General features: G+C 46.2%; 1 protein-coding gene across 9 annotated transcripts in view; it reads left to right on the top strand.

The window, feature by feature from the left end:
• LOC138676198 (uncharacterized) overlaps nt 1–18,097 on the top strand; it is a 59,775-nt gene extending 41,678 nt beyond the window's left edge. For 2 of the 9 annotated variants that reach the window (XM_069765204.1, XM_069765203.1), the window contains exons 2-6: nt 10,359–10,435; nt 15,753–15,830; nt 15,902–16,627; nt 16,715–16,874; nt 16,986–18,038. In XM_069765204.1, the coding sequence (XP_069621305.1) occupies nt 16,780–16,874; nt 16,986–17,925 (1,035 nt within the window). In that variant the 5' untranslated portion in view covers nt 10,359–10,435; nt 15,753–15,830; nt 15,902–16,627; nt 16,715–16,779 and the 3' untranslated portion in view covers nt 17,926–18,038. Of the gene's footprint in view, nt 1–10,358; nt 10,436–10,543; nt 15,268–15,752; nt 15,831–15,901; nt 16,628–16,714; nt 16,875–16,985 lie in introns of those variants that run through there. The other 7 variants (XR_011320758.1, XR_011320759.1, XR_011320756.1 and 4 more) reach the window with 7 other exon arrangements.
• Nucleotides 18,098–18,301: the final 204 nt, after the last annotated feature.

Raw genomic sequence — 18,301 nt, 5'->3', positions numbered from 1 at the left:
CCGTCTTCAGGGGATCTGCACAGTACCCTATCTAGACGATCTACTCATTGTCGCTCCCTCAGTCTCCCGGCCTCAGGGCGGACTTAACAAGTTTTTTAGAAATCCTAAAGTCGTTGGGTTGGATCCCGAATCTAGAGAAATCGGACCTACGTCCCTCCAGGAGGAAGAAGTTCCTAGGAGTCCTTCTGGACTTGGAGGCAAGGAGATCCTTTCTGCCCAGAGAACGTCAACTCGATCTGGTACAGAAGATAACAGCATTCAGAACCCTGAAGGCTCCTACTCTAAGACATTCCATGTATATGCTGGGATCTCTAACATCTTGTATCCAGATGGTACCTTGGGCCCAAGCCCACACAAGAGTCCTCCAAACCCATATCCTATCATCCTGGGACGGACAGCAGAGTTCTCTCTCCAAAAGAATTTGCCTTCCCAATCATGTCAGGGCATTCCTGACATGGTGGCTACGGTTCCGAAACCTCCAACAGGGGGTCAGTTGGGATCAGATCCCGCTAAAGACACTAACATCGGATGCCAGTCAAAGGGGATGGGGAGCTATAATCGAGGGAACCCATTTCCAGGGCACCTGGGCCCCAGACATCAGAGCAAGCGCTTCAAACTTCAGAGAACTGAAAGCGGTGGAAGAGGCATTGAAAGCTGCATCCTCCATTGTTCAGGGACACCATGTCAGGATATATTCCGACAATATGACCACGGTAGCATACCTTCGTCATCAAGGAGGCACAAGATTCAGGAAACTGAAAACCTTAGCCTCAAACATTTTTTTCTGGGCAGAGAGGCACGTCCTCTCTATTTCGGCAGTTCACCTGAAGGGGTCAGCCAATACCCAGGCGGATTTCCTGAGCAGAAGGGATGTACATCCAGGGGAATGGTGTCTGGACCAGGAGGTCTTCCTCTCCCTGATTTCCAGATGGGGGATCCCAGAGGTGGACCTTTTTGCCAACAGTCAGAATGCCAAGCTGCAAACTTATTTCTCCCTGAACATGGCAGACAGAGCACTGGGCATGGATGCGTTCTCTCACCCGTGGAAGTTCAACCTCATATATGCTTTTCCTCCGATCCCATTACTGTCAAAAACTCTACAGAAGATCAGATCGGAGCGAGTTACGGCGATTCTAATCGCACCAACATGGCCGGGGAGGAGTTGGTACAGCGCCCTGTTAGACATGGCTCAGGAAGGTCCAGTGTGTCTACCTCAGAAGGAGAATCTTCTTCATCAAGGACCTTTGCTGTATCCAAACCTTCACAGGTTAAATCTTTCAGCATGGCTTCTGAGGCCGAAATACTAAAGGCAAGAGGTCTCTCAGATGAAGTGATTCATACTCTCCAAAACAGTAGAAAACCCGTGACAAATGCCATTTATGCCAAGATCTGGAAGAAGTTTTCTTCATGGTATCTTCCAGATATTCCAGACCCATTTCATCCAAATATTGCCAAGATTCTGGACTTCTTGCAAAAGGGGCTAGAGTTGGGTCTTAGACCCAATACCTTAAAAGTACAAATTTCAGCACTTAGCTCCTATTTTGACCAAGAACTAGCCAAACATCGGTGGATCAGGCGTTTTATAACTTCAGCAAGTAGAATCCGTCCCAGAGTTCTCAACAATACTCCTCCTTGGGACCTTAATTTGGTCCTTAAAAGTCTAACTCGGGACCCTTTCGAACCTTTATCTCAGTCTTCATTAAAGGGAACCTGTCACCCCGAAAATCGCGGGTGAGGTAATCCCACCGGCATCAGGGGCTTATCTGCAGCATTCTATAATGCTGTAGATAAGCCCCCGATGTTACCTGAAAAAGGAGAAAAAGACGTTAGATTATACTCACCCAGGGGCGGTCCCGCTGCTGGTCTGGTCAGATGGGCGTCTCCGGTCCGCTGCGGCGCCTCCTATCTTCTTTCCATGACGTCCTCTTCTGATCTTCGGCCACGGCTCCGGCGCAGGCGTACTTTGCTCTGCCCTGTTGAGGGCAGACAAAGTACTGCAGTGCGCAGGCGCCGAGCCTCTGACCTTTCCGGCGCCTGCGCACTGCTGTACTATCCTCTGCCCTCAACAGGGCAGAGCAAAGTACGCCTGCGCCGGAGCCGTGGCAGAAGATCAGAAGAGGACGTCATGGAAAGAAGATGGGAGGCGACGCAGCGGACCGGAGACGCCCATCTGACCAGACCAGCAGCGGGACCGCCCCTGGGTGAGTATAATCTAACGTCTTTTTCTCCTTTTTCAGGTAACATCGGGGGCTTATCTACAGCATTATAGAATGCTGCAGATAAGCCCCTGATGCCGGTGGGATTACCTCACCCCCGATTTTCGGGGTGACAGGTTCCCTTTAAAGGTTCTTACCCTAAAGACGGTCTTTTTAGTGGCTATTATCTCTGCCAGACGGATAGGAGAACTACATGCCCTATCCATACAAGAGCCTTACTTAAGGGTAACATCTGATAGTATAATCCTTCGTCTAGATCCTACCTTCCTACCTAAAGTAACATCAGACTTTCATAGAGGTCAGGACATAGTGTTGCCCTCATTCTACCCGGATCCTTCTAGTGTGAGAGAGGAGTCCTTCCACACTCTGGATGTTCGCAGAGTGGTTCTACATTATCTTTCACAAACAGAGAGTTGGAGGATTGACCAAAATCTTTTCATTCAACTCTCCGGGAAGAACAAAGGCAGAAAGGCTACGAAAAATACTATCGCCAACTGGATTAAACAAGCCATATCTCTGGCATACTCATCCCAGAATCTACCACCTCCTCCATCACTGAGGGCCCATTCTACACGGTCGGTGTCAACATCATGGGCGGAGAGAGGTGACGCTTCTGCGGAGCAGATTTGCAGAGCTGCCACCTGGTCATCAGTACATACGTTCACCAGGCACTACAGGCTTAATTTCAACCGGGATTTAACTTTCAGCAGAACAGTTCTGCAAGCGGTTATCCCCCCCTAGAAATTACTTGTTGGTACTACTCCAGTACCGCTGTCGTGGAAGGTGACTGGAGAAAATAGAATTATTCTTACTGTTAATTGGGTTTCTAGGAACCTTCCACGGCAGCACTAATTTCCCTCCCTATCTGATAATTTTATTGGATGATTCCTGCACTTAAGTGGTAACTATACATACTACTGTGTCCAGAAAAAACACTGGAGGTGGCAGGAAGGGGAGGGTATTTAACCTCTTTTGTGTTTCCTGTCCCCCATTAGGGCGGGGAGACATCCTCCAGTACCGCTGTCGTGGAAGGTTCCTAGAAACCGAATTAACGGTAAGAATAATTCTATTTTTGTGTGCGTCTATGTGCATGTGTGTGCATGTCTGTGTGTGTGTGCCATGTGTCTGTATGACGTACTGAATACAGCCAGAGCTAAACCTGAAGACAGCCAGATGCCTGCCATCATCCTGAACCAGCCAGCGTCCTGCCAGAGTCCAGCTCCAGCCTGAGGCCTGCCACTGTACAGCCAGCATCCAGAGGCCTGCTATAAAACCTATGCAGCCAGAGGCCTGACTGTGGTGCCAGAAGCCAGCGTCAAGCTACAGCCTTCCAGCCAGTGTGCGTACTACCATTGTTGCGTGCATGTCTGTGTGTGCGTGCGTGCGTGCGTGTGTGTTTGTGTCTGCCTGTGTGCTTTTGTGCATGTGCATCTGTGTGTTTGTGTACGTGTGCTTTTGTGTGTGTGTTATGCCTGCGCCTGTGTGCTTTTATGTGTGTGCATTCGTTGTGCATGCACCTGTGTGCTTTCGTGCGTGCGTGCCTCTGGGTGATTGCAGGTGCATGCGTCTGTGCAACTGGGTGAGTGCACGTGCATTTTTTTTTTAATGTGATGTATTTAACAAGTATTGTGGTCTGTACAGCATGTGGTTTCAGTGTGTGAGCGTGTGTCTTGCGTGTGTGTTTGGTTTTTTCTTTCAAATTTTTTGTTTGTTTGTTTTAATGTTGAAACCATGCCCAGTTGATGTACTTGTATTTAACCCCTTCATGACCCAGCCTATTTTGACCTTAATGACCTGGCCATTTTTTGCAATTCGGACCAGTGTCCCTTTATGAGGTAATAACTCATAACGCTTCAACGAATCCTAGCGGTTCTGAGATTGTTTTTTCATGACATATTGGGCTTCATGTTAGTGGTAAATTTAGGTCGATAATTTTTGCGTTTATATGTGAAAAAAATGGAAATTTGGCTAAAATTTAGAAAATTTCGCAATTTTCAAGTTTAGAATTTTTATTCTGTTATACGAGAGAGATATGTGACAGAAAATAGTTAACAAATAACATTACCCACATGTTTACTTTACATCAGCACAATTTTGGAAAATTTTTGAAAAAATTGCTAGGAAGTTATAAGGGTTAAAATTTGACCAGCGATTTCTCATTTTTACAACGAAATTTACAAAACCATTTTTTTTTAGGGACCACCTCACATTTGAAGTTAGTTTGAGGGGTCTATATGGCTGAAAATACCCAAAATTGACACCATTCTAAAAACTGCACCCCTCAAGGTACTCAAAACCACATTCAAGAAGTTTATTAACCCTTCAGGTGCTTCACAGCAGCAGAAGCAACATGGAAGGAAAAAATGAACATTTAACTTTTTAGTCACAAAAATGATGTTTTAGCAACAATTTTTTTTATTTTCCCAAAGGTATAAAGGGAAACTGGACCCCAAAAGTTATTGTACAATTTGTCCTGAGTACGCCGATACCCCATATGTAGGGGGGAACCACTGTTTGGGCGCACGACAGGGCTCGGAAGGGAAGGAGCGCCATTTGACTTTTACAATGAAAAATTGGCTCCAATCTTTAGCGGACACCATGTTGCGTTTGGAGAGCCCATGTGTGCCTAAATATTTGAGCTCCCCCACAAATAACCCCATTTTGGAAAATAGACCCCCAAGGAGCTTATCTAGATGCATAGTGAGCACTTTGAACCCCCAGGTGATTCACAAATTGATCCGTAAAAATGAAAAAGTACTTTTTTTTTCACAAAAAATTTCTTTTAGCCTCAATTTTTTCATTTTCACATGGGCAACAGGATAAAATGAATCCTAAAATGTGTTGGCCAATTTCTCCTGAGTACACCGATACCTCATATGTGGTCACAAACCACTGTTTGTGCACACGGCAAGGCTCGGAAGGGAAGGAGCGCCATTTGACTTTTGAATGAAAAATTTGCTCCAATCGTTAGCGGACACCATGTCACGTTTGGAGAGCCCCTGTGTGCCTAAACATTGGAGCTCCCCCACATCTGAGCCCATTTTGGAAACTAGACCCTCCAAGGAACTTATCTAGATGCATAGTGAGCACTTTGAACCCCCAGGTTCTTCACAAATTGATCCGTAAAAATGAAAAAGTACATTTTTTTCACAAAAAATTTCTTTTAGCCTCAATTTGTTCATTTCCACATGGGCAACAGGATAAACTGGATCCTAAAATGTGTTGAGCAATTTCTCCTGAGTACACTGATACCTCACATGTGGGGGTAAACCACTGTTTGGGCACACGGCAGGGCTCGGAAGGGAAGGAGCGCCATTTGACTTTTTGAATGAAAAATTAGCTCCAATCGTTAGCGGACACCATGTCGCGTTTGGAGAGCCCCTGTGTGCCTAAACCTTGGAGCTCCCCCACATGTGATCCCATTTTGGAAACTAGACCTCCCATGGAACTAATCTAGATGTGCGGTGACCACTTCAAACCCTCAAGTTCTTCACAGAAGGTTATAACACAGAGCCGTGAAAATAAAAAATCATTTTTCTTCCCTCAAAAATTATTTTTTAGCCCGCAATTTTTTATTTTCACAAGAGTAACAGGAGAAATTGGACCCCAAAAGTTGTTGGCCAGTTTGTCCTTAGTACGCTGATACCCCATATGTGGGGGGGGGACCACTGTTTGGGCACACGTCGGGGCTCGGAAGGGAAGTAGTGACTTTTGAAATGCAGACTTTGATGGAATGGTCTGCGGGCGTCACGTTGCGTTTGCAGAGCCCCTGGTGTGCCTAAACAGTAGAAACCCCCCACAAGTGACCCCATTTTGGAAACTAGATCCCCCCAAGGAACTTATCTAGATATGTGGTAAGCACTTTGAACCCCCAAGTGCTTCACAGAAGTTTACAACGCCGAGCCGTGAAAATTAAAAAATCATTTTTCTTTCCTCAAAAATGATGATTTAGCAAGAAATTTTTTATTTTTACAAAGGTAGCAGGAGAAATTGGACCCCAATAATTGTTGCCCAGTTTGTCCTGAGTATTCTGATACCCCATATGTGGGGGTAAGCCACTGTTTGGGCGCACGTCAGGGCTCGGAAGGGAGGGAGCACCATTTGACTTTTTGAATGCAAGATTGGCTGGAATCAATGGTGGCGCTATGTTGTGTTTGGAGACCCCTGATGTGCCTAAACAGTGGAAACCCCTCAATTCTAACTCCAACACTAACCCCAACACACCCCTAACCCTAATCCCAACTGTAGCCATAACCCTAATAACAACCCTAACCCCAACCTACACCTAACCCTAATCCCAACCCTAACCCTAATCCTAACCCTAATCCCAACCCTAACCACAAGCCTAACCCCAATACACCCCTAACCACAGCCTAATCTTAACCCTAGCCCTAATTCCAACCCTAAGGCTATGTGCCCACGTTGCGGATTCGTGTGAGATTTTTCCACATCATTTTTGAAAAATCCGCAGGTAAAAGGCACTGCGTTTTACCTCCGGATTTACAGCGGATTTCCAGTGTTTTTTGTGCGGATTTCACTTGCGGATTCCTATTGAGGAACAGGTGTAAAACGCTGCGGAATCCGCACAAAGAATTGACATACTGCGGAAAATACAGCACAGCGTTTCCGCGTGGTATTTTCCGCACCATGGGCACAGCGGATTTGGTCTTACATAGGTTTACATGGTACTGTAAACCTGATGGAAAACTGCTACGAATCCGCAGCCAAATCCGCACCATGTGCACATAGCCTAAGGCTAGGTTCACATTGCGTTAGTGCAATCCGTTTAGCGCATACGCTAACTGAATGCGCTAACGCAGTGTACAAAAAGGGATTGCGTTTAGTGATCCCGCTAGCGCAGATGCCCGATCTGCGCTATTGAGAACGGACCCAAAAACGCAAGCAGCGTTCGAGGTCCGTCAGAAAATAACGGGACATCGCTAACGCATGCCAAAAATGGCATACGTTAGCGATGCGTTAGATACATTGTGGTCAATGGCTGCGCTAACGAATCCGTTACATTGCGTTAGTGGCGCTATGTAACGGATTCCGTTAGCGGACTGCCACTAACGCAATGTGAACCCAGCCTAATTCTAACCCTAACCCTAGTTCTAACCCTAATTCTAACCCTAGCCCTAGTGGGGAAAAAATATATATATTTTCTTTATTTTATTTTTGTACCTACCTATGGGGGTGATAAGGGGGGGGGGGGGGGGTTTATTTATTATTTTTTTTTATTTTGATCGCTGTGATAGAACCTATCAAATGACCGGATGGAGGATGGAGGGGAGGGGATCGGTGGCGGTGGGGGGGGGGCAGATCGCGATCTCCAGCCATGGCTGATGCTATTGCAGCATCGGCCATGGCTGGATTGTAATATTTCACCAATTTTCATTGGTGAAATATTACTATCGCTCTGATTGAAAGTGAAACGTCACTTTCAACAGCCAATCAGAGCGATCGCAGCCACGGGGGGGTGCAAAGCCACCCCCCCTGGGCTAAAGTACCACTCCCCCTGTCCCTGCAGATCGGGTGAAATTGGAGTTAAGCCTTTCACCCGATCTGCAGGGACGCGATCCTTCTGTGACACAGCATATGCGTCACAGGTGGGATTGGCACCGACTTTCATGACGCATACGCTGTGTCACAGGTCGGGAAAGGGGTTAAAATAAAGAGCATTTTAGCTCCTAATTGTGATGGTTAAAAAAAGGAAATTAAAAAAGAATTAATAAAATGTTTTATAAAAATGTCCGTAGTATCATTTCATTAAATTTAAAACTGGTGTATGTACACAAATGGCCACACATGCAATACTGAGTTGGTTGAGGGTTTATTTTTTAATATAAAAGGTTATAGCCAATTTTTAAGGGTGTATATTTTTTAAGTTATTTTTAGTGATCTCTTCAAATCACATACCGTATATACTCGAGTATAAGCCGACCCGAGTATAAGCCGACCCCCCTAATTTTGCCACAAAAAACTGGGAAAACTTACTGACTCGAGTATAAGCCTAGGGTGGAAAATGCAGCAGCTACCGGTGAATTTCAAAAATAAAAATAGATGCTCCATACCGTTCATTATGGCCCAATAGCTGTGCCATATAGTGCTCTGCACCATTCATTATTGCCCCATAGATGTACCATAGAAAGGTGTGCCATATAGTGCTCTGCACCGTTCATTATTGCCCCATAGCTGTGCCATATAGTGCTCTGCACCGTTCATTATTGTCCCATAGCTGCCATATAGTGCTACGCACCGTTCATTATTGTCCCATAGCTGCCATATAGTGCTCTGCACCGTTCATTATTGTCCCATAGCTGCCATATAGTGCTCTGCACCGTTCATTATTGCCCCATAGCTGTGCCATATAGTGCTCTGCACCATTCATTATTTCCCCATAGCTGTGCCATATAGTGCTCTGCACCGTTCATTATTGCCCCATAGCTGTGCCATACAGTGCTCTGCACAGTTCATTATTGCCCCATAGCTGTGCCATATAGTGCTCTGCACCGTTCATTATTGCCCCATAGCTGTGCCATATAGTGCTCTGCACCGTTCATTATTGTCCCATAGCTGTGCCATATAGTGCTCGGCACCGTTCATTATTGTCCCATAGCTGTGCCATATAGTGCTCTGCACCGTTCATTCTTGCCCCATAGCTGTGCCATATAGTGCTCTGCACCGTTCATTCTTGCCCCATAGCTCTGCCATATAGTGCTCTGCACCGTTCATTATTGCCCCATAGCTGTGCCATATAGTGCTCTGCACCGTTCATTATTGTCCCATAGCTGTGCCATATAGTGCTCGGCACCGTTCATTATTGTCCCATAGCTGTGCCATATAGTGCTCTGCACCGTTCATTCTTGCCCCATAGCTGTGCCATATAGTGCTCTGCACCGTTCATTCTTGCCCCATAGCTCTGCCATATAGTGCTCTGCACCGTTCATTATTGCCCCATATCTGTGCCATATAGTGCTCTGCACCGTTCATTATTGCCCCATATCTGTGCCATATAGTGCTCTGCACCGTTCATTATTGCCCCATATATGCTCCTTATAAAGCTGTGCACCGTTCATTCTTGCCGCATATATGCTCCTTATAAAGCTCTGTCATTGCTGCTGCTGCAATAATAATAAAAAAAAGCCATACTCACCTCTCTAGATTGCAGCTCCCGGCGTCTCGTTCCGGCGTCCGGTCCCGGCGTCTCTCTGCACTGACTGATCAGGCAGAGGGCGCCGCGCACAATATATGCATCATCGCGCCCTCTGACTTGCACAGTCAGAGCGCAGAGACGCCGGGAAGACAAAGCGGCGCCGGAAAGATGGAGCGACGCCCGGCGTGTGGAACACGGACAGGTGAATATAAAATACTCACCTAGTCCTGGCGCTCCTGACGCTGCCCCTGCCTGTCACACTGTCTCCTGGTGCCGCAGCTCTTCCTGTCAGCGGTCACTGGCACCGCTCAGAGGAATGAATATGTGGCTCCACCCCTATGGGAGTGGAGTCCATATTCATTTCTCTAATGAGCGGTCCCACGTGACCGCTGTACAGGGGAAGAGCTGCGGCACCCGGAGACAGTGTGACAGGCAGGGGCAGCGCCAGGACTAGGTGAGTATGCCTCAGCGCCCCCTCACCCGCCGACCCTGCCGCCCACCGTGACTCGAGTATAAGCCGAGAGGGGCACTTTCAGCCCAAAAAATTGGGCTGAAAATCTCGGCTTATACTCGAGTATATACGGTATGTGTTCAATTCATTTACAACCGGTTTGAAGGCATTTCAATTTTACAAGAGGGTATTTTTTTTTGGGGGGGGGATGGGGGGAAATGGTTTGGCAGCTGCCACATTATTAAACTAGGTCAACCAGCTCAGTCAGGTCTTCCTTGGGTATATTTTTTGGGCGGTTGTTTCTCAAAACGTTTGTTGGCCTGCTTTAACATTGCTCTGATAATTTGAGCAGGGTGGTTTTTTAATCTGTAACTTTAGCTACTTTGAGGGGTTGGGGGTCTAAGTATAATTTTTTTTATACTTACAGATCCATCAGGGATCACTCAGGCAGCAGGGACCACCAGGACACCAGGGACCACTGAGCCATCCAAACAGTTTCCTGATGTATTGTAGCTTACAAGTGTCTTCATTTTTGCAGATACACCAGGGACCGCCAAGATAAAGACCCCGAGACAACAGGGACCGCAGTTTGAGCCCACCAGCCAGTTTCCAGATGTAAGTATAACAGACCACAGACTTTGGAATATCATTTGTATAGTAGCTTACAAGTGTCTTTGTTTTTACCCTTCGCCACGACAGCACCCACAATGAGAGAGGGATCCACCCATAGGAACAGGAAACCTACAGAGATAAAAGGGCGGTCCCCCTCTCCTCCTCAGTTGGTTTCCTGTTGGAAATCCTGGATAACCTACAGCACGAGGTGGTTGGAGCACCATCATACCTGACCCATGCACCCGCCTGTTCGGTCTCCTGGTGAGCGGCAGGGGCTGCGGCGTCAGCTGCAGCGTCGGGGGAGCCACTGTATCCAGCCTCCCCCCTCGTCTGATTAAGTTCCCGGCAGGTTCCGGGCGCTAAGCCCGGCCTATGGTGAGGAGGACGCAGGAGCGGCGCTTCTAGGGGCCGGCAGCAGCAGCGTCTCCGGGTAAGTGCGCTCTGCCCTGCTTGAACTGGAAGTAGTAAAAGCACTTCCGGTTCGCGGCCTGGAGCGTGGAAATCACCGCCTATTTAAAATGGAGCCGGGACACAGAGCGATTGTGCTCGAAATGTCGTCCCCAACGCATGAGGAGCATCCACCAGCGGTGGAGCAGGTGAGCGCTGGCAAAGACAGCAGCGCTAAGGCCTCAAAGTACACAGCAGGAAAGAAGAGTGCTCGCCCTGTTATGGAGTCTGACACTCATGTTAGAAGGAGTAGAGAATCAGATCTACTTAGAAGCCGCACAGCGTCCCCTCCTCCAAGACCGGTACAATGAATGCTTCACTGGGTGAGTGTATTTAATCCTCTACCTATAAGCTGATCCCTTCCTTCTCTACCCTCTCCCCATAGGCTAAAAGGACCAGTAAAACGAAACATAAAGAATGTGCCCTGTGTATACAAACCTTGCCGGATTCATATCCAAAGAGGTTGTGTCAAGATTGCATACAGCAAACCCTAAAGGATGAGGCTGCAGTTACCACCACTAACATCAGGGCCATAATTAGGCAGGAGATCCAGTCTCTAGGATCGAAAACCCAGAAAAAACAAGGGCGTAAAAGCCGTCCCCTTCCTTCTAGTTCAGAGTCAGAAGAGGGGTTAATCCGGTCCTCTAACACCTCAGAATCATCATCTGGTTCTTCTGAGGATGAGAGCGGAGCATGCTTTCCACTGGACAGCATGAATAACCTTATAAAATCAGTAAGGAATACCATGGGTTGTCCGGACACTACGGGGGTCAGATTGGCCCAGGAAATTATGTTTGCAGACCTAGGTCACAAAAAACGGCGAACTTTCCCAGTTGTCTCCGCCGTGAAAGATCTTGTAAAAAAAGAATGGGACAAACAGGGGAAAGGGTTCCTTCCCTCCTCTTCAAAAAGGCGTTACCCCTTCAGTGACGAAGAGTTAGAAATTTGGTCCAAGGTGCCAAAAGTGGATGCGGCGGTGGCATCCACCTTAAAACAATCATCCCTCCCTGTGGAAGATGCAGGGATCTTACTCGACCCATTAGACCGCAAGACTGAAGCTCTTCTTAAAAGGTCATGGGAAACAAATACAGGGGCCTTTAAACCCGCCATATCGGGTACTTGCACAGCTAGGTCACTATTGGTATGGATAGACCAGCTGGAGCAGCAGATTAAAGGTAGAGTGGCAAGAGAAAAAATCTTGCAAGCAATTCCTTTAATTAAAAGCGCTACGGCGTTCTTAACAGATGCTTCAGTGGACTCCTTGCGGCTGGCAGCAAGATCAGCGGGCCTTGTCAATGCAGCCCGACGTGCCCTTTGGTTAAAGGGATGGAAAGGCGATGCACAATCTAAATCAAGATTATGTACAATCCCGTGCCAGGGTGAGTTCCTGTTTGGGAAGGTTCTTGATGACCTCCTTAATAAAGCAGGAGAAAGAAGGAAGGGATTCCCTAAACAGTTTCTTCCTTCTTATAGGAGAGCGTTTAGAAGGCGGCCATTTAATACGAGGAGGCCGTACGAGCCGCAAAGAGAGCGTTGGGAAGCGAAGGAGAAACCGAAAGGTGCCTTATTCGGTAATCCCGAAACATCTAAACGTGGCAGATACCATCAATGATGAAATTCCGGTGGGTGGAAGACTGAAGTTTTTTTTACCATCAATGGAAACATATAACTTCGAATCAGTGGATTCTCCGGCTAGTAAAATCTGGATTAAAATTAGAATTCTTTAAATTCCCACAGGATGCTTTCATTGTCACATCACTGAAAGCGCTGGAACAGCAAAAAGCGCTTCAATTAGAAATTCTAAGCCTTTTGGCTAAGAATGTTCTCGTAGAAGTACCAAAAAATCAGGAAGGGAGGGGATTTTATTCCCCTTTATTTCTGGTTCCAAAACCAGATGGTACTTTTCGTGCTATAATTAATCTAAAAAGATTAAATTCCTTTCTGTACAATCATACGTTTAAAATGGAATCAATAAGGTCTACGATTAAACTTTTGTTTCCTAGGTGCTTTATGGCAGGTCTAGATTTGAAGGATGCGTACTACCATCTTCCTATTTATGCGGAGCATCAACAGTACCTCAGAGTGGCGGTAGTCCTACAAGGCCGGATCCGTCACTTTCAATTTACAGCCATGCCGTTCGGCCTGTCCATGGCTCCTCGGGTTTTCACAAAAGTTATGCTCGAAGTGATGGCTTATTTGCGTCATCAGGAGACGCTAATTGTACCTTATCTAGATGATTTTTTAATAATTGGAGATTCAGCCTCTCAGTGTAAAGAGCGATTGACTAATACTATTTCATCGTTACAGGCTTTGGGTTGGATAGTGAACTTCAAAAAGTCCAGACTACATCCGGAAACCCGTCAGTCCTTCCTAGGACTAGTTTTGGACTCTGTAAGTCAAAAATGCTTTTTACCAGAATCCAAAAAATTTACAATAATTTCAAAAATCACTATGGCAAGGGCAAAACCTCAAATGTCCCTTAGAGATGCCATGTCTCTCTTGGGCTCACTTTCCTCCTGCATTCCTGCCGTACAATGGGCTCAATACCATACCAGAGCCCTACAGCACCAGACACTCCATGCGCAATCTCTTTGCCATGGTCATTTAAATACGAAAATTACTCTATCTAAAGATGTGCTGGAGTCACTTCACTGGTGGTTAAATAGAACCCATTTGTCCAGAGGAGTGTCATGGACAATAACACCCTCTAAATTAGTCACTACTGACGCAGGGCCAGAAGGGTGGGGGGCCCATCTGGATAAATATGTAGCTCAAGGTCGCTGGAATTCATCAGAGATCCAGCAGTCCTCCAACTGGAAAGAATTGAACGCAGTCCATTATGCCTTAAATTTTTTCCTTCCCCAGCTCCGAGGATCTCATATCAAAATCCTGTCAGACAACACGACGGTCGTCGCATATTTAAATCATCAAGGCGGAACGCGATCAGAAAGTCTGATGTCTTCAGCAGCAAACATCTTCGACTTAGCAGAGCTCAATTTTCTATCACTCACAGCTCTCCACATCAGAGGTATAGAAAATTCAAAGGCCGACTTTCTAAGTCGCCACATGCTACGCCAGGGAGAATGGACCCTCAAATATTCAAAAACATAGTGGACATGTGGGGTCTTCCGCAGATAGATTTATTTGCAACCAGGAACAACAGACAGGTACGAGCATTCGCTTCCTTGAATGTGGCAGACAATCCAGACATGATAGACTCGCTCCAGTATCCATGGAACTACAATCTGGCATATGCTTTCCCACCAATGATGCTAATCCCATTAGTCATCAAAAAGATATGGGAGGAGAAAGCAAGAGTATTATTGATAGCACCTTTTTGGCCAAAGAGGCCCTGGTTCTCCTGTCTTCAAGCGATGTCAGTCTGCGATCCCTGGATTCTGCCAATGACACCAGACCTACTGTCTCAGGGTCCATTCTACCATCTACAAGTAAAGGGCCTCCACCTCACGGCGTGGAACTTGAGAGGCAGATTCTAACATTAAGAGGGTTCTCACAAGAATTGATTAATACTTTACTGTTAAGTAGGAAGAGATCCACGACTCTTATATATAGCAGAGTATGGAGGAAATTTCTCAACTTTCATACGGAACCCTTCTCTAACAAGGTTCCTATTAGAGCCATCCTTGAATTTTTACAAAAAGGTCATGAGATGGGATTATCTGTCAATACCTTGAGAGTTCAAGTGTCTGCCTTAGGAGCCCTCTATAGCGCTAACATAGCGGGTAATAGATGAATAGCAAGATTTGTTAGGGCATGTGAACGATGTACTCCGGTTCATGTCCCACGTCTACCACCCTGGGACTTGAATCTAGTTCTAGACGCCTTAACTGGACCTCCCTTTGAGCCCTTAGATTCTATCCCTCTAAAAAATGTCACATACAAGGTAGCTTTATTGATAGCCTTAACATCGGCCAGACGAGTAGGAGACATCCAAGCCCTCTCCATAGACCCTCCATTCTTAATGACATATCAGGACAGGGTGGTTCTCAAACCAGATCCATCATATATCCCTAAAGTAGCGACAAAATACCATAGATCTCAGGAAATTTTCCTACCTTCCTTTTATGATAATCCACTAAATCCAGAGGAAGAGAAGATACATATGTTGGACGTAAAAAGAGCAGTCCTAAGCTACATAGAGAGAACCCAGTCCTGCAGACAGAGTAGGGCTCTGTTTGTATCTTTTCAGGGTCACCGAAAGGGCCACGGGGTCACAAAAGCTACCTTGTCCCGGTGGATCAGAGAGGCTATCCATCTTGCATACTTGTCAAAGGGCAAAGATCCTCCAGAGGGAATAAAGGCGCATTCAGCTCGAGCCGTATCATCCTCGTGGGCGGAGAATAAACACATCTCCATCGAGCTCATATGTAAGGCCGCAATCTGGTCGTCGCCTTCAACTTTCTATAGACATTATAGACTTGATCTATCTTCTGCATCTGACTTGGCATTCGGGAGAGCCGTCCTTAGTACGGTGATCCCACCCAGGTGAAGTTTCTCTGAAAATCTCTCTGTGGGTGCTGTCGTGGCGAAGGGTAAAAAGCCGGATTACTTACCGGTAATGCCCTTTTAATGAGCCACGACAGCACCCTGTCACTTCCCACCCTAATAGTTATTAACACAAGATATTCTCATGGGTGAATATAGATAACATACAAACAAATTGTGGATATATTTATACTAATTTAACAACGGCGGTTCCTCTTGTACTCTGAAAAACAACTGAGGAGAAGAGGGGGACCGCCCTTTTATATCTGTAGGTTTCCTGTTCCTATGGGCGGATCCCTCTCTCATTGTGGGTGCTGTCGTGGCTCATTAAAAGGGCATTACCGGTAAGTAATCCGGCTTTTTTCAGATACACCAGGGACCGCCAAGACATAGACCCTGAGACACCAGGGACCGCAGTGTGAGCCCATCCAGCCAGTTCCCAGATGTAAGTATAACAGACCACAGACCTTGGAATATCATTTGTATAGTAGCTTACAAGTGTCTTTGTTTTTTCAGATACACCAGGGACCACCGAGCCAGCACTAAAATTAAAAATGTCTTCTTCTGGGAGCCCTCCTCCACAGCGTCAGCATATTGAAGTACATTTAATTTTTGGGGGGTTTTTGGTGTTCTAGTTTAAATTTCTGTAAACCACCATATGCATTATGTTTTCACAAGAAGCTGAAGCAGCCGAGGGCCTCTCAGAAGAAGACGAGAGGGGTGGAGAAATACAAGGAGCGGGCGCACAGAGTGTAAGTTGTGCCAAAACAGTCGCTTCACACATAACAGTGCACCCAACACATACAAAACAGTTCATCATACATCACAGTACACATACAACATATGCTTACATAAATAATAATTCTTTAAAATTTTTTTTTGGTCTGCTGCACATGAAGTTCCTCCCAGCAGCTCCCAGAGTCGGCGTCGTTATCGCCGCCGCGGTCAGCCAGCAGTGAGCTGTTTTTTGGGGGGCTTGGTACTTTTAGTTTGTGTACTAATATTTTTTTTTTTTTCTCTTTTTACAGGTTTCACAGTGTGCTCCCAACTCGGATGACGAACAAGAACAAGGATTCGATGTGGACCTTCTCATCGAGGAGGTCCGCGAGCGGGAGCCGCTCTGGAATATGACTGACCGCTGGCATTCAGACAAGTTTATCAAACGTCGGCTCTGGTTGGAAGTCTGCCATAATGTAATCAGCAACTAGGAAGACCTAGATTCAAGGCAGCAGACTCTAGAACGTAAGTAGTCAAATTTCAGTAATTTCTGGAACAGGTCGGAATGTGTTGTACTTAACCCATTTTTTCTTATTATTCTTGTATTTACAGGTGAAAGGGTTTGCTATCGGTGGCAGTCACTCAGGGATCGCTTCAGGAGGGAGTTTAACCAGGAGATGCAGGCCCCGAGTGGCTCAGCAGGAAGGAGAAGGACACGTTACAAATATGGCCCTGCCCTGTCCTTCCTCAGGGAAACCATGCTGAGTAGAACGTAAGTATTCATCCCATTGAATAAATAACCATGTTTACCTGTCTAACTTTTTGTTTTCAGTCAGGGCTTTTTCATATCCATATGTTAATTGTTTTTCTTCCTATTTCACAGCACCGTCTGCAGCCATCGGGCGCCTGCATCGACCTTGGATCCCTCTGGAGCGATCTCTCAGGAGTCCACCACTGAGGGCCGCGTCGGTAGACCCCACCCCTTGTCTGACCCTTCCGGTACCTCTGCCCCATCCACTTCCGCCGCAGCCAGCACTTCAGCATCATTGCAGTGTTCGTTACTTGAAGCTGCTGGTGATGCGATAGCGTTCCCTTTACCCCACCCCTCTGATCCTGCCACCTCTAGACCACCATTAGGTTCGTGGCGGCAGCGACAGAGGGGTCAGGAAAGGAGCTATGCTGCTGAATTCTTGCATCTGAATGCATCCTTCCAAAGCTCTTTAAAAATTTTGGGAGAGCAAGTGGCTGCTGGGTTCAACATGGTGCAAACACGCATTAGTGAACACAGCATACGCTTGGATAGGCTTCATTCAGATTCAAGTCATGCATTACCAAACCTTTTTTTTCAATCCATGCTCAGGAGCATGGAAAAGCTGACTCTTGACCAGCAGATGCGGGTAATGCACGGCTGCCATGGTGCTCTAGTGCAGGTAATGTCCGAAACACAAAATCCAACACCTCCCCACACAGCCACTACAACTTTCCAAACCCAGTCCCAATTCCAAACCCAGTCCCAATTCCAAACCCAGTCCCAATTCCAAACCCAGTCCCAAAAGAAAACCCAGTCCCAAAAGAAAACCCAGTCCAAATTCCCATCCCGGCCCCAAATCACAATGTCTTCCCCAATGTTTTCTTCCTTGTCAAGCTTTCCTTCCCCGTTTACTATTCCACCTACCCCAACACCACCCTCCCCTGCTCAGACTCCTGTTTTTTCAACCCCTTCCACTACACCCCAACCCAGTAGGCTTTCCCCACCTATCGACGTGGTCCAACCTTCCAGCCCCTCCGCTAGTATCTCCACCCCACACTTTACTGACCTCTGAAAGTTTTTTGTATGTTAAAAAAAATTATTTTTATGTTAAAAATCTTTTTCTTAAAAAAATATATACAAAAAAAGTTTTAACACAAAGTTTTATTTAAAAAAAAAAGTATGACAAGGTTTTGAAAATTTTTTTTCGAAAAAATTGAAATAAAATTTATTTTGGTTTAAACTCTACTATTTGTTTCAGTGTCTTCATTTAGGTAGAAGCTGGTATAGTAACAAACAAAAGGTGAAAAAATTACACACCACACGTTAAAAGGTATAACATATTTGGTTTATTACCAAGAATACAACACACTTTTGGAAACAAATTAACCCCTTCATGACCTTGGGATTTTTTGTTTTTCCGTGTTCGTTTTTCACTACCCTCCTTCCCA

The sequence above is a fragment of the Ranitomeya imitator genome, chromosome 4, assembly GCF_032444005.1.
Source record: "Ranitomeya imitator isolate aRanImi1 chromosome 4, aRanImi1.pri, whole genome shotgun sequence".
Taxonomy (NCBI): Eukaryota; Metazoa; Chordata; class Amphibia; order Anura; family Dendrobatidae; genus Ranitomeya; species Ranitomeya imitator.
Note: the sequence above shows the minus strand (reverse complement) of the source record. Positions and strands in the feature narration are given on the sequence as shown.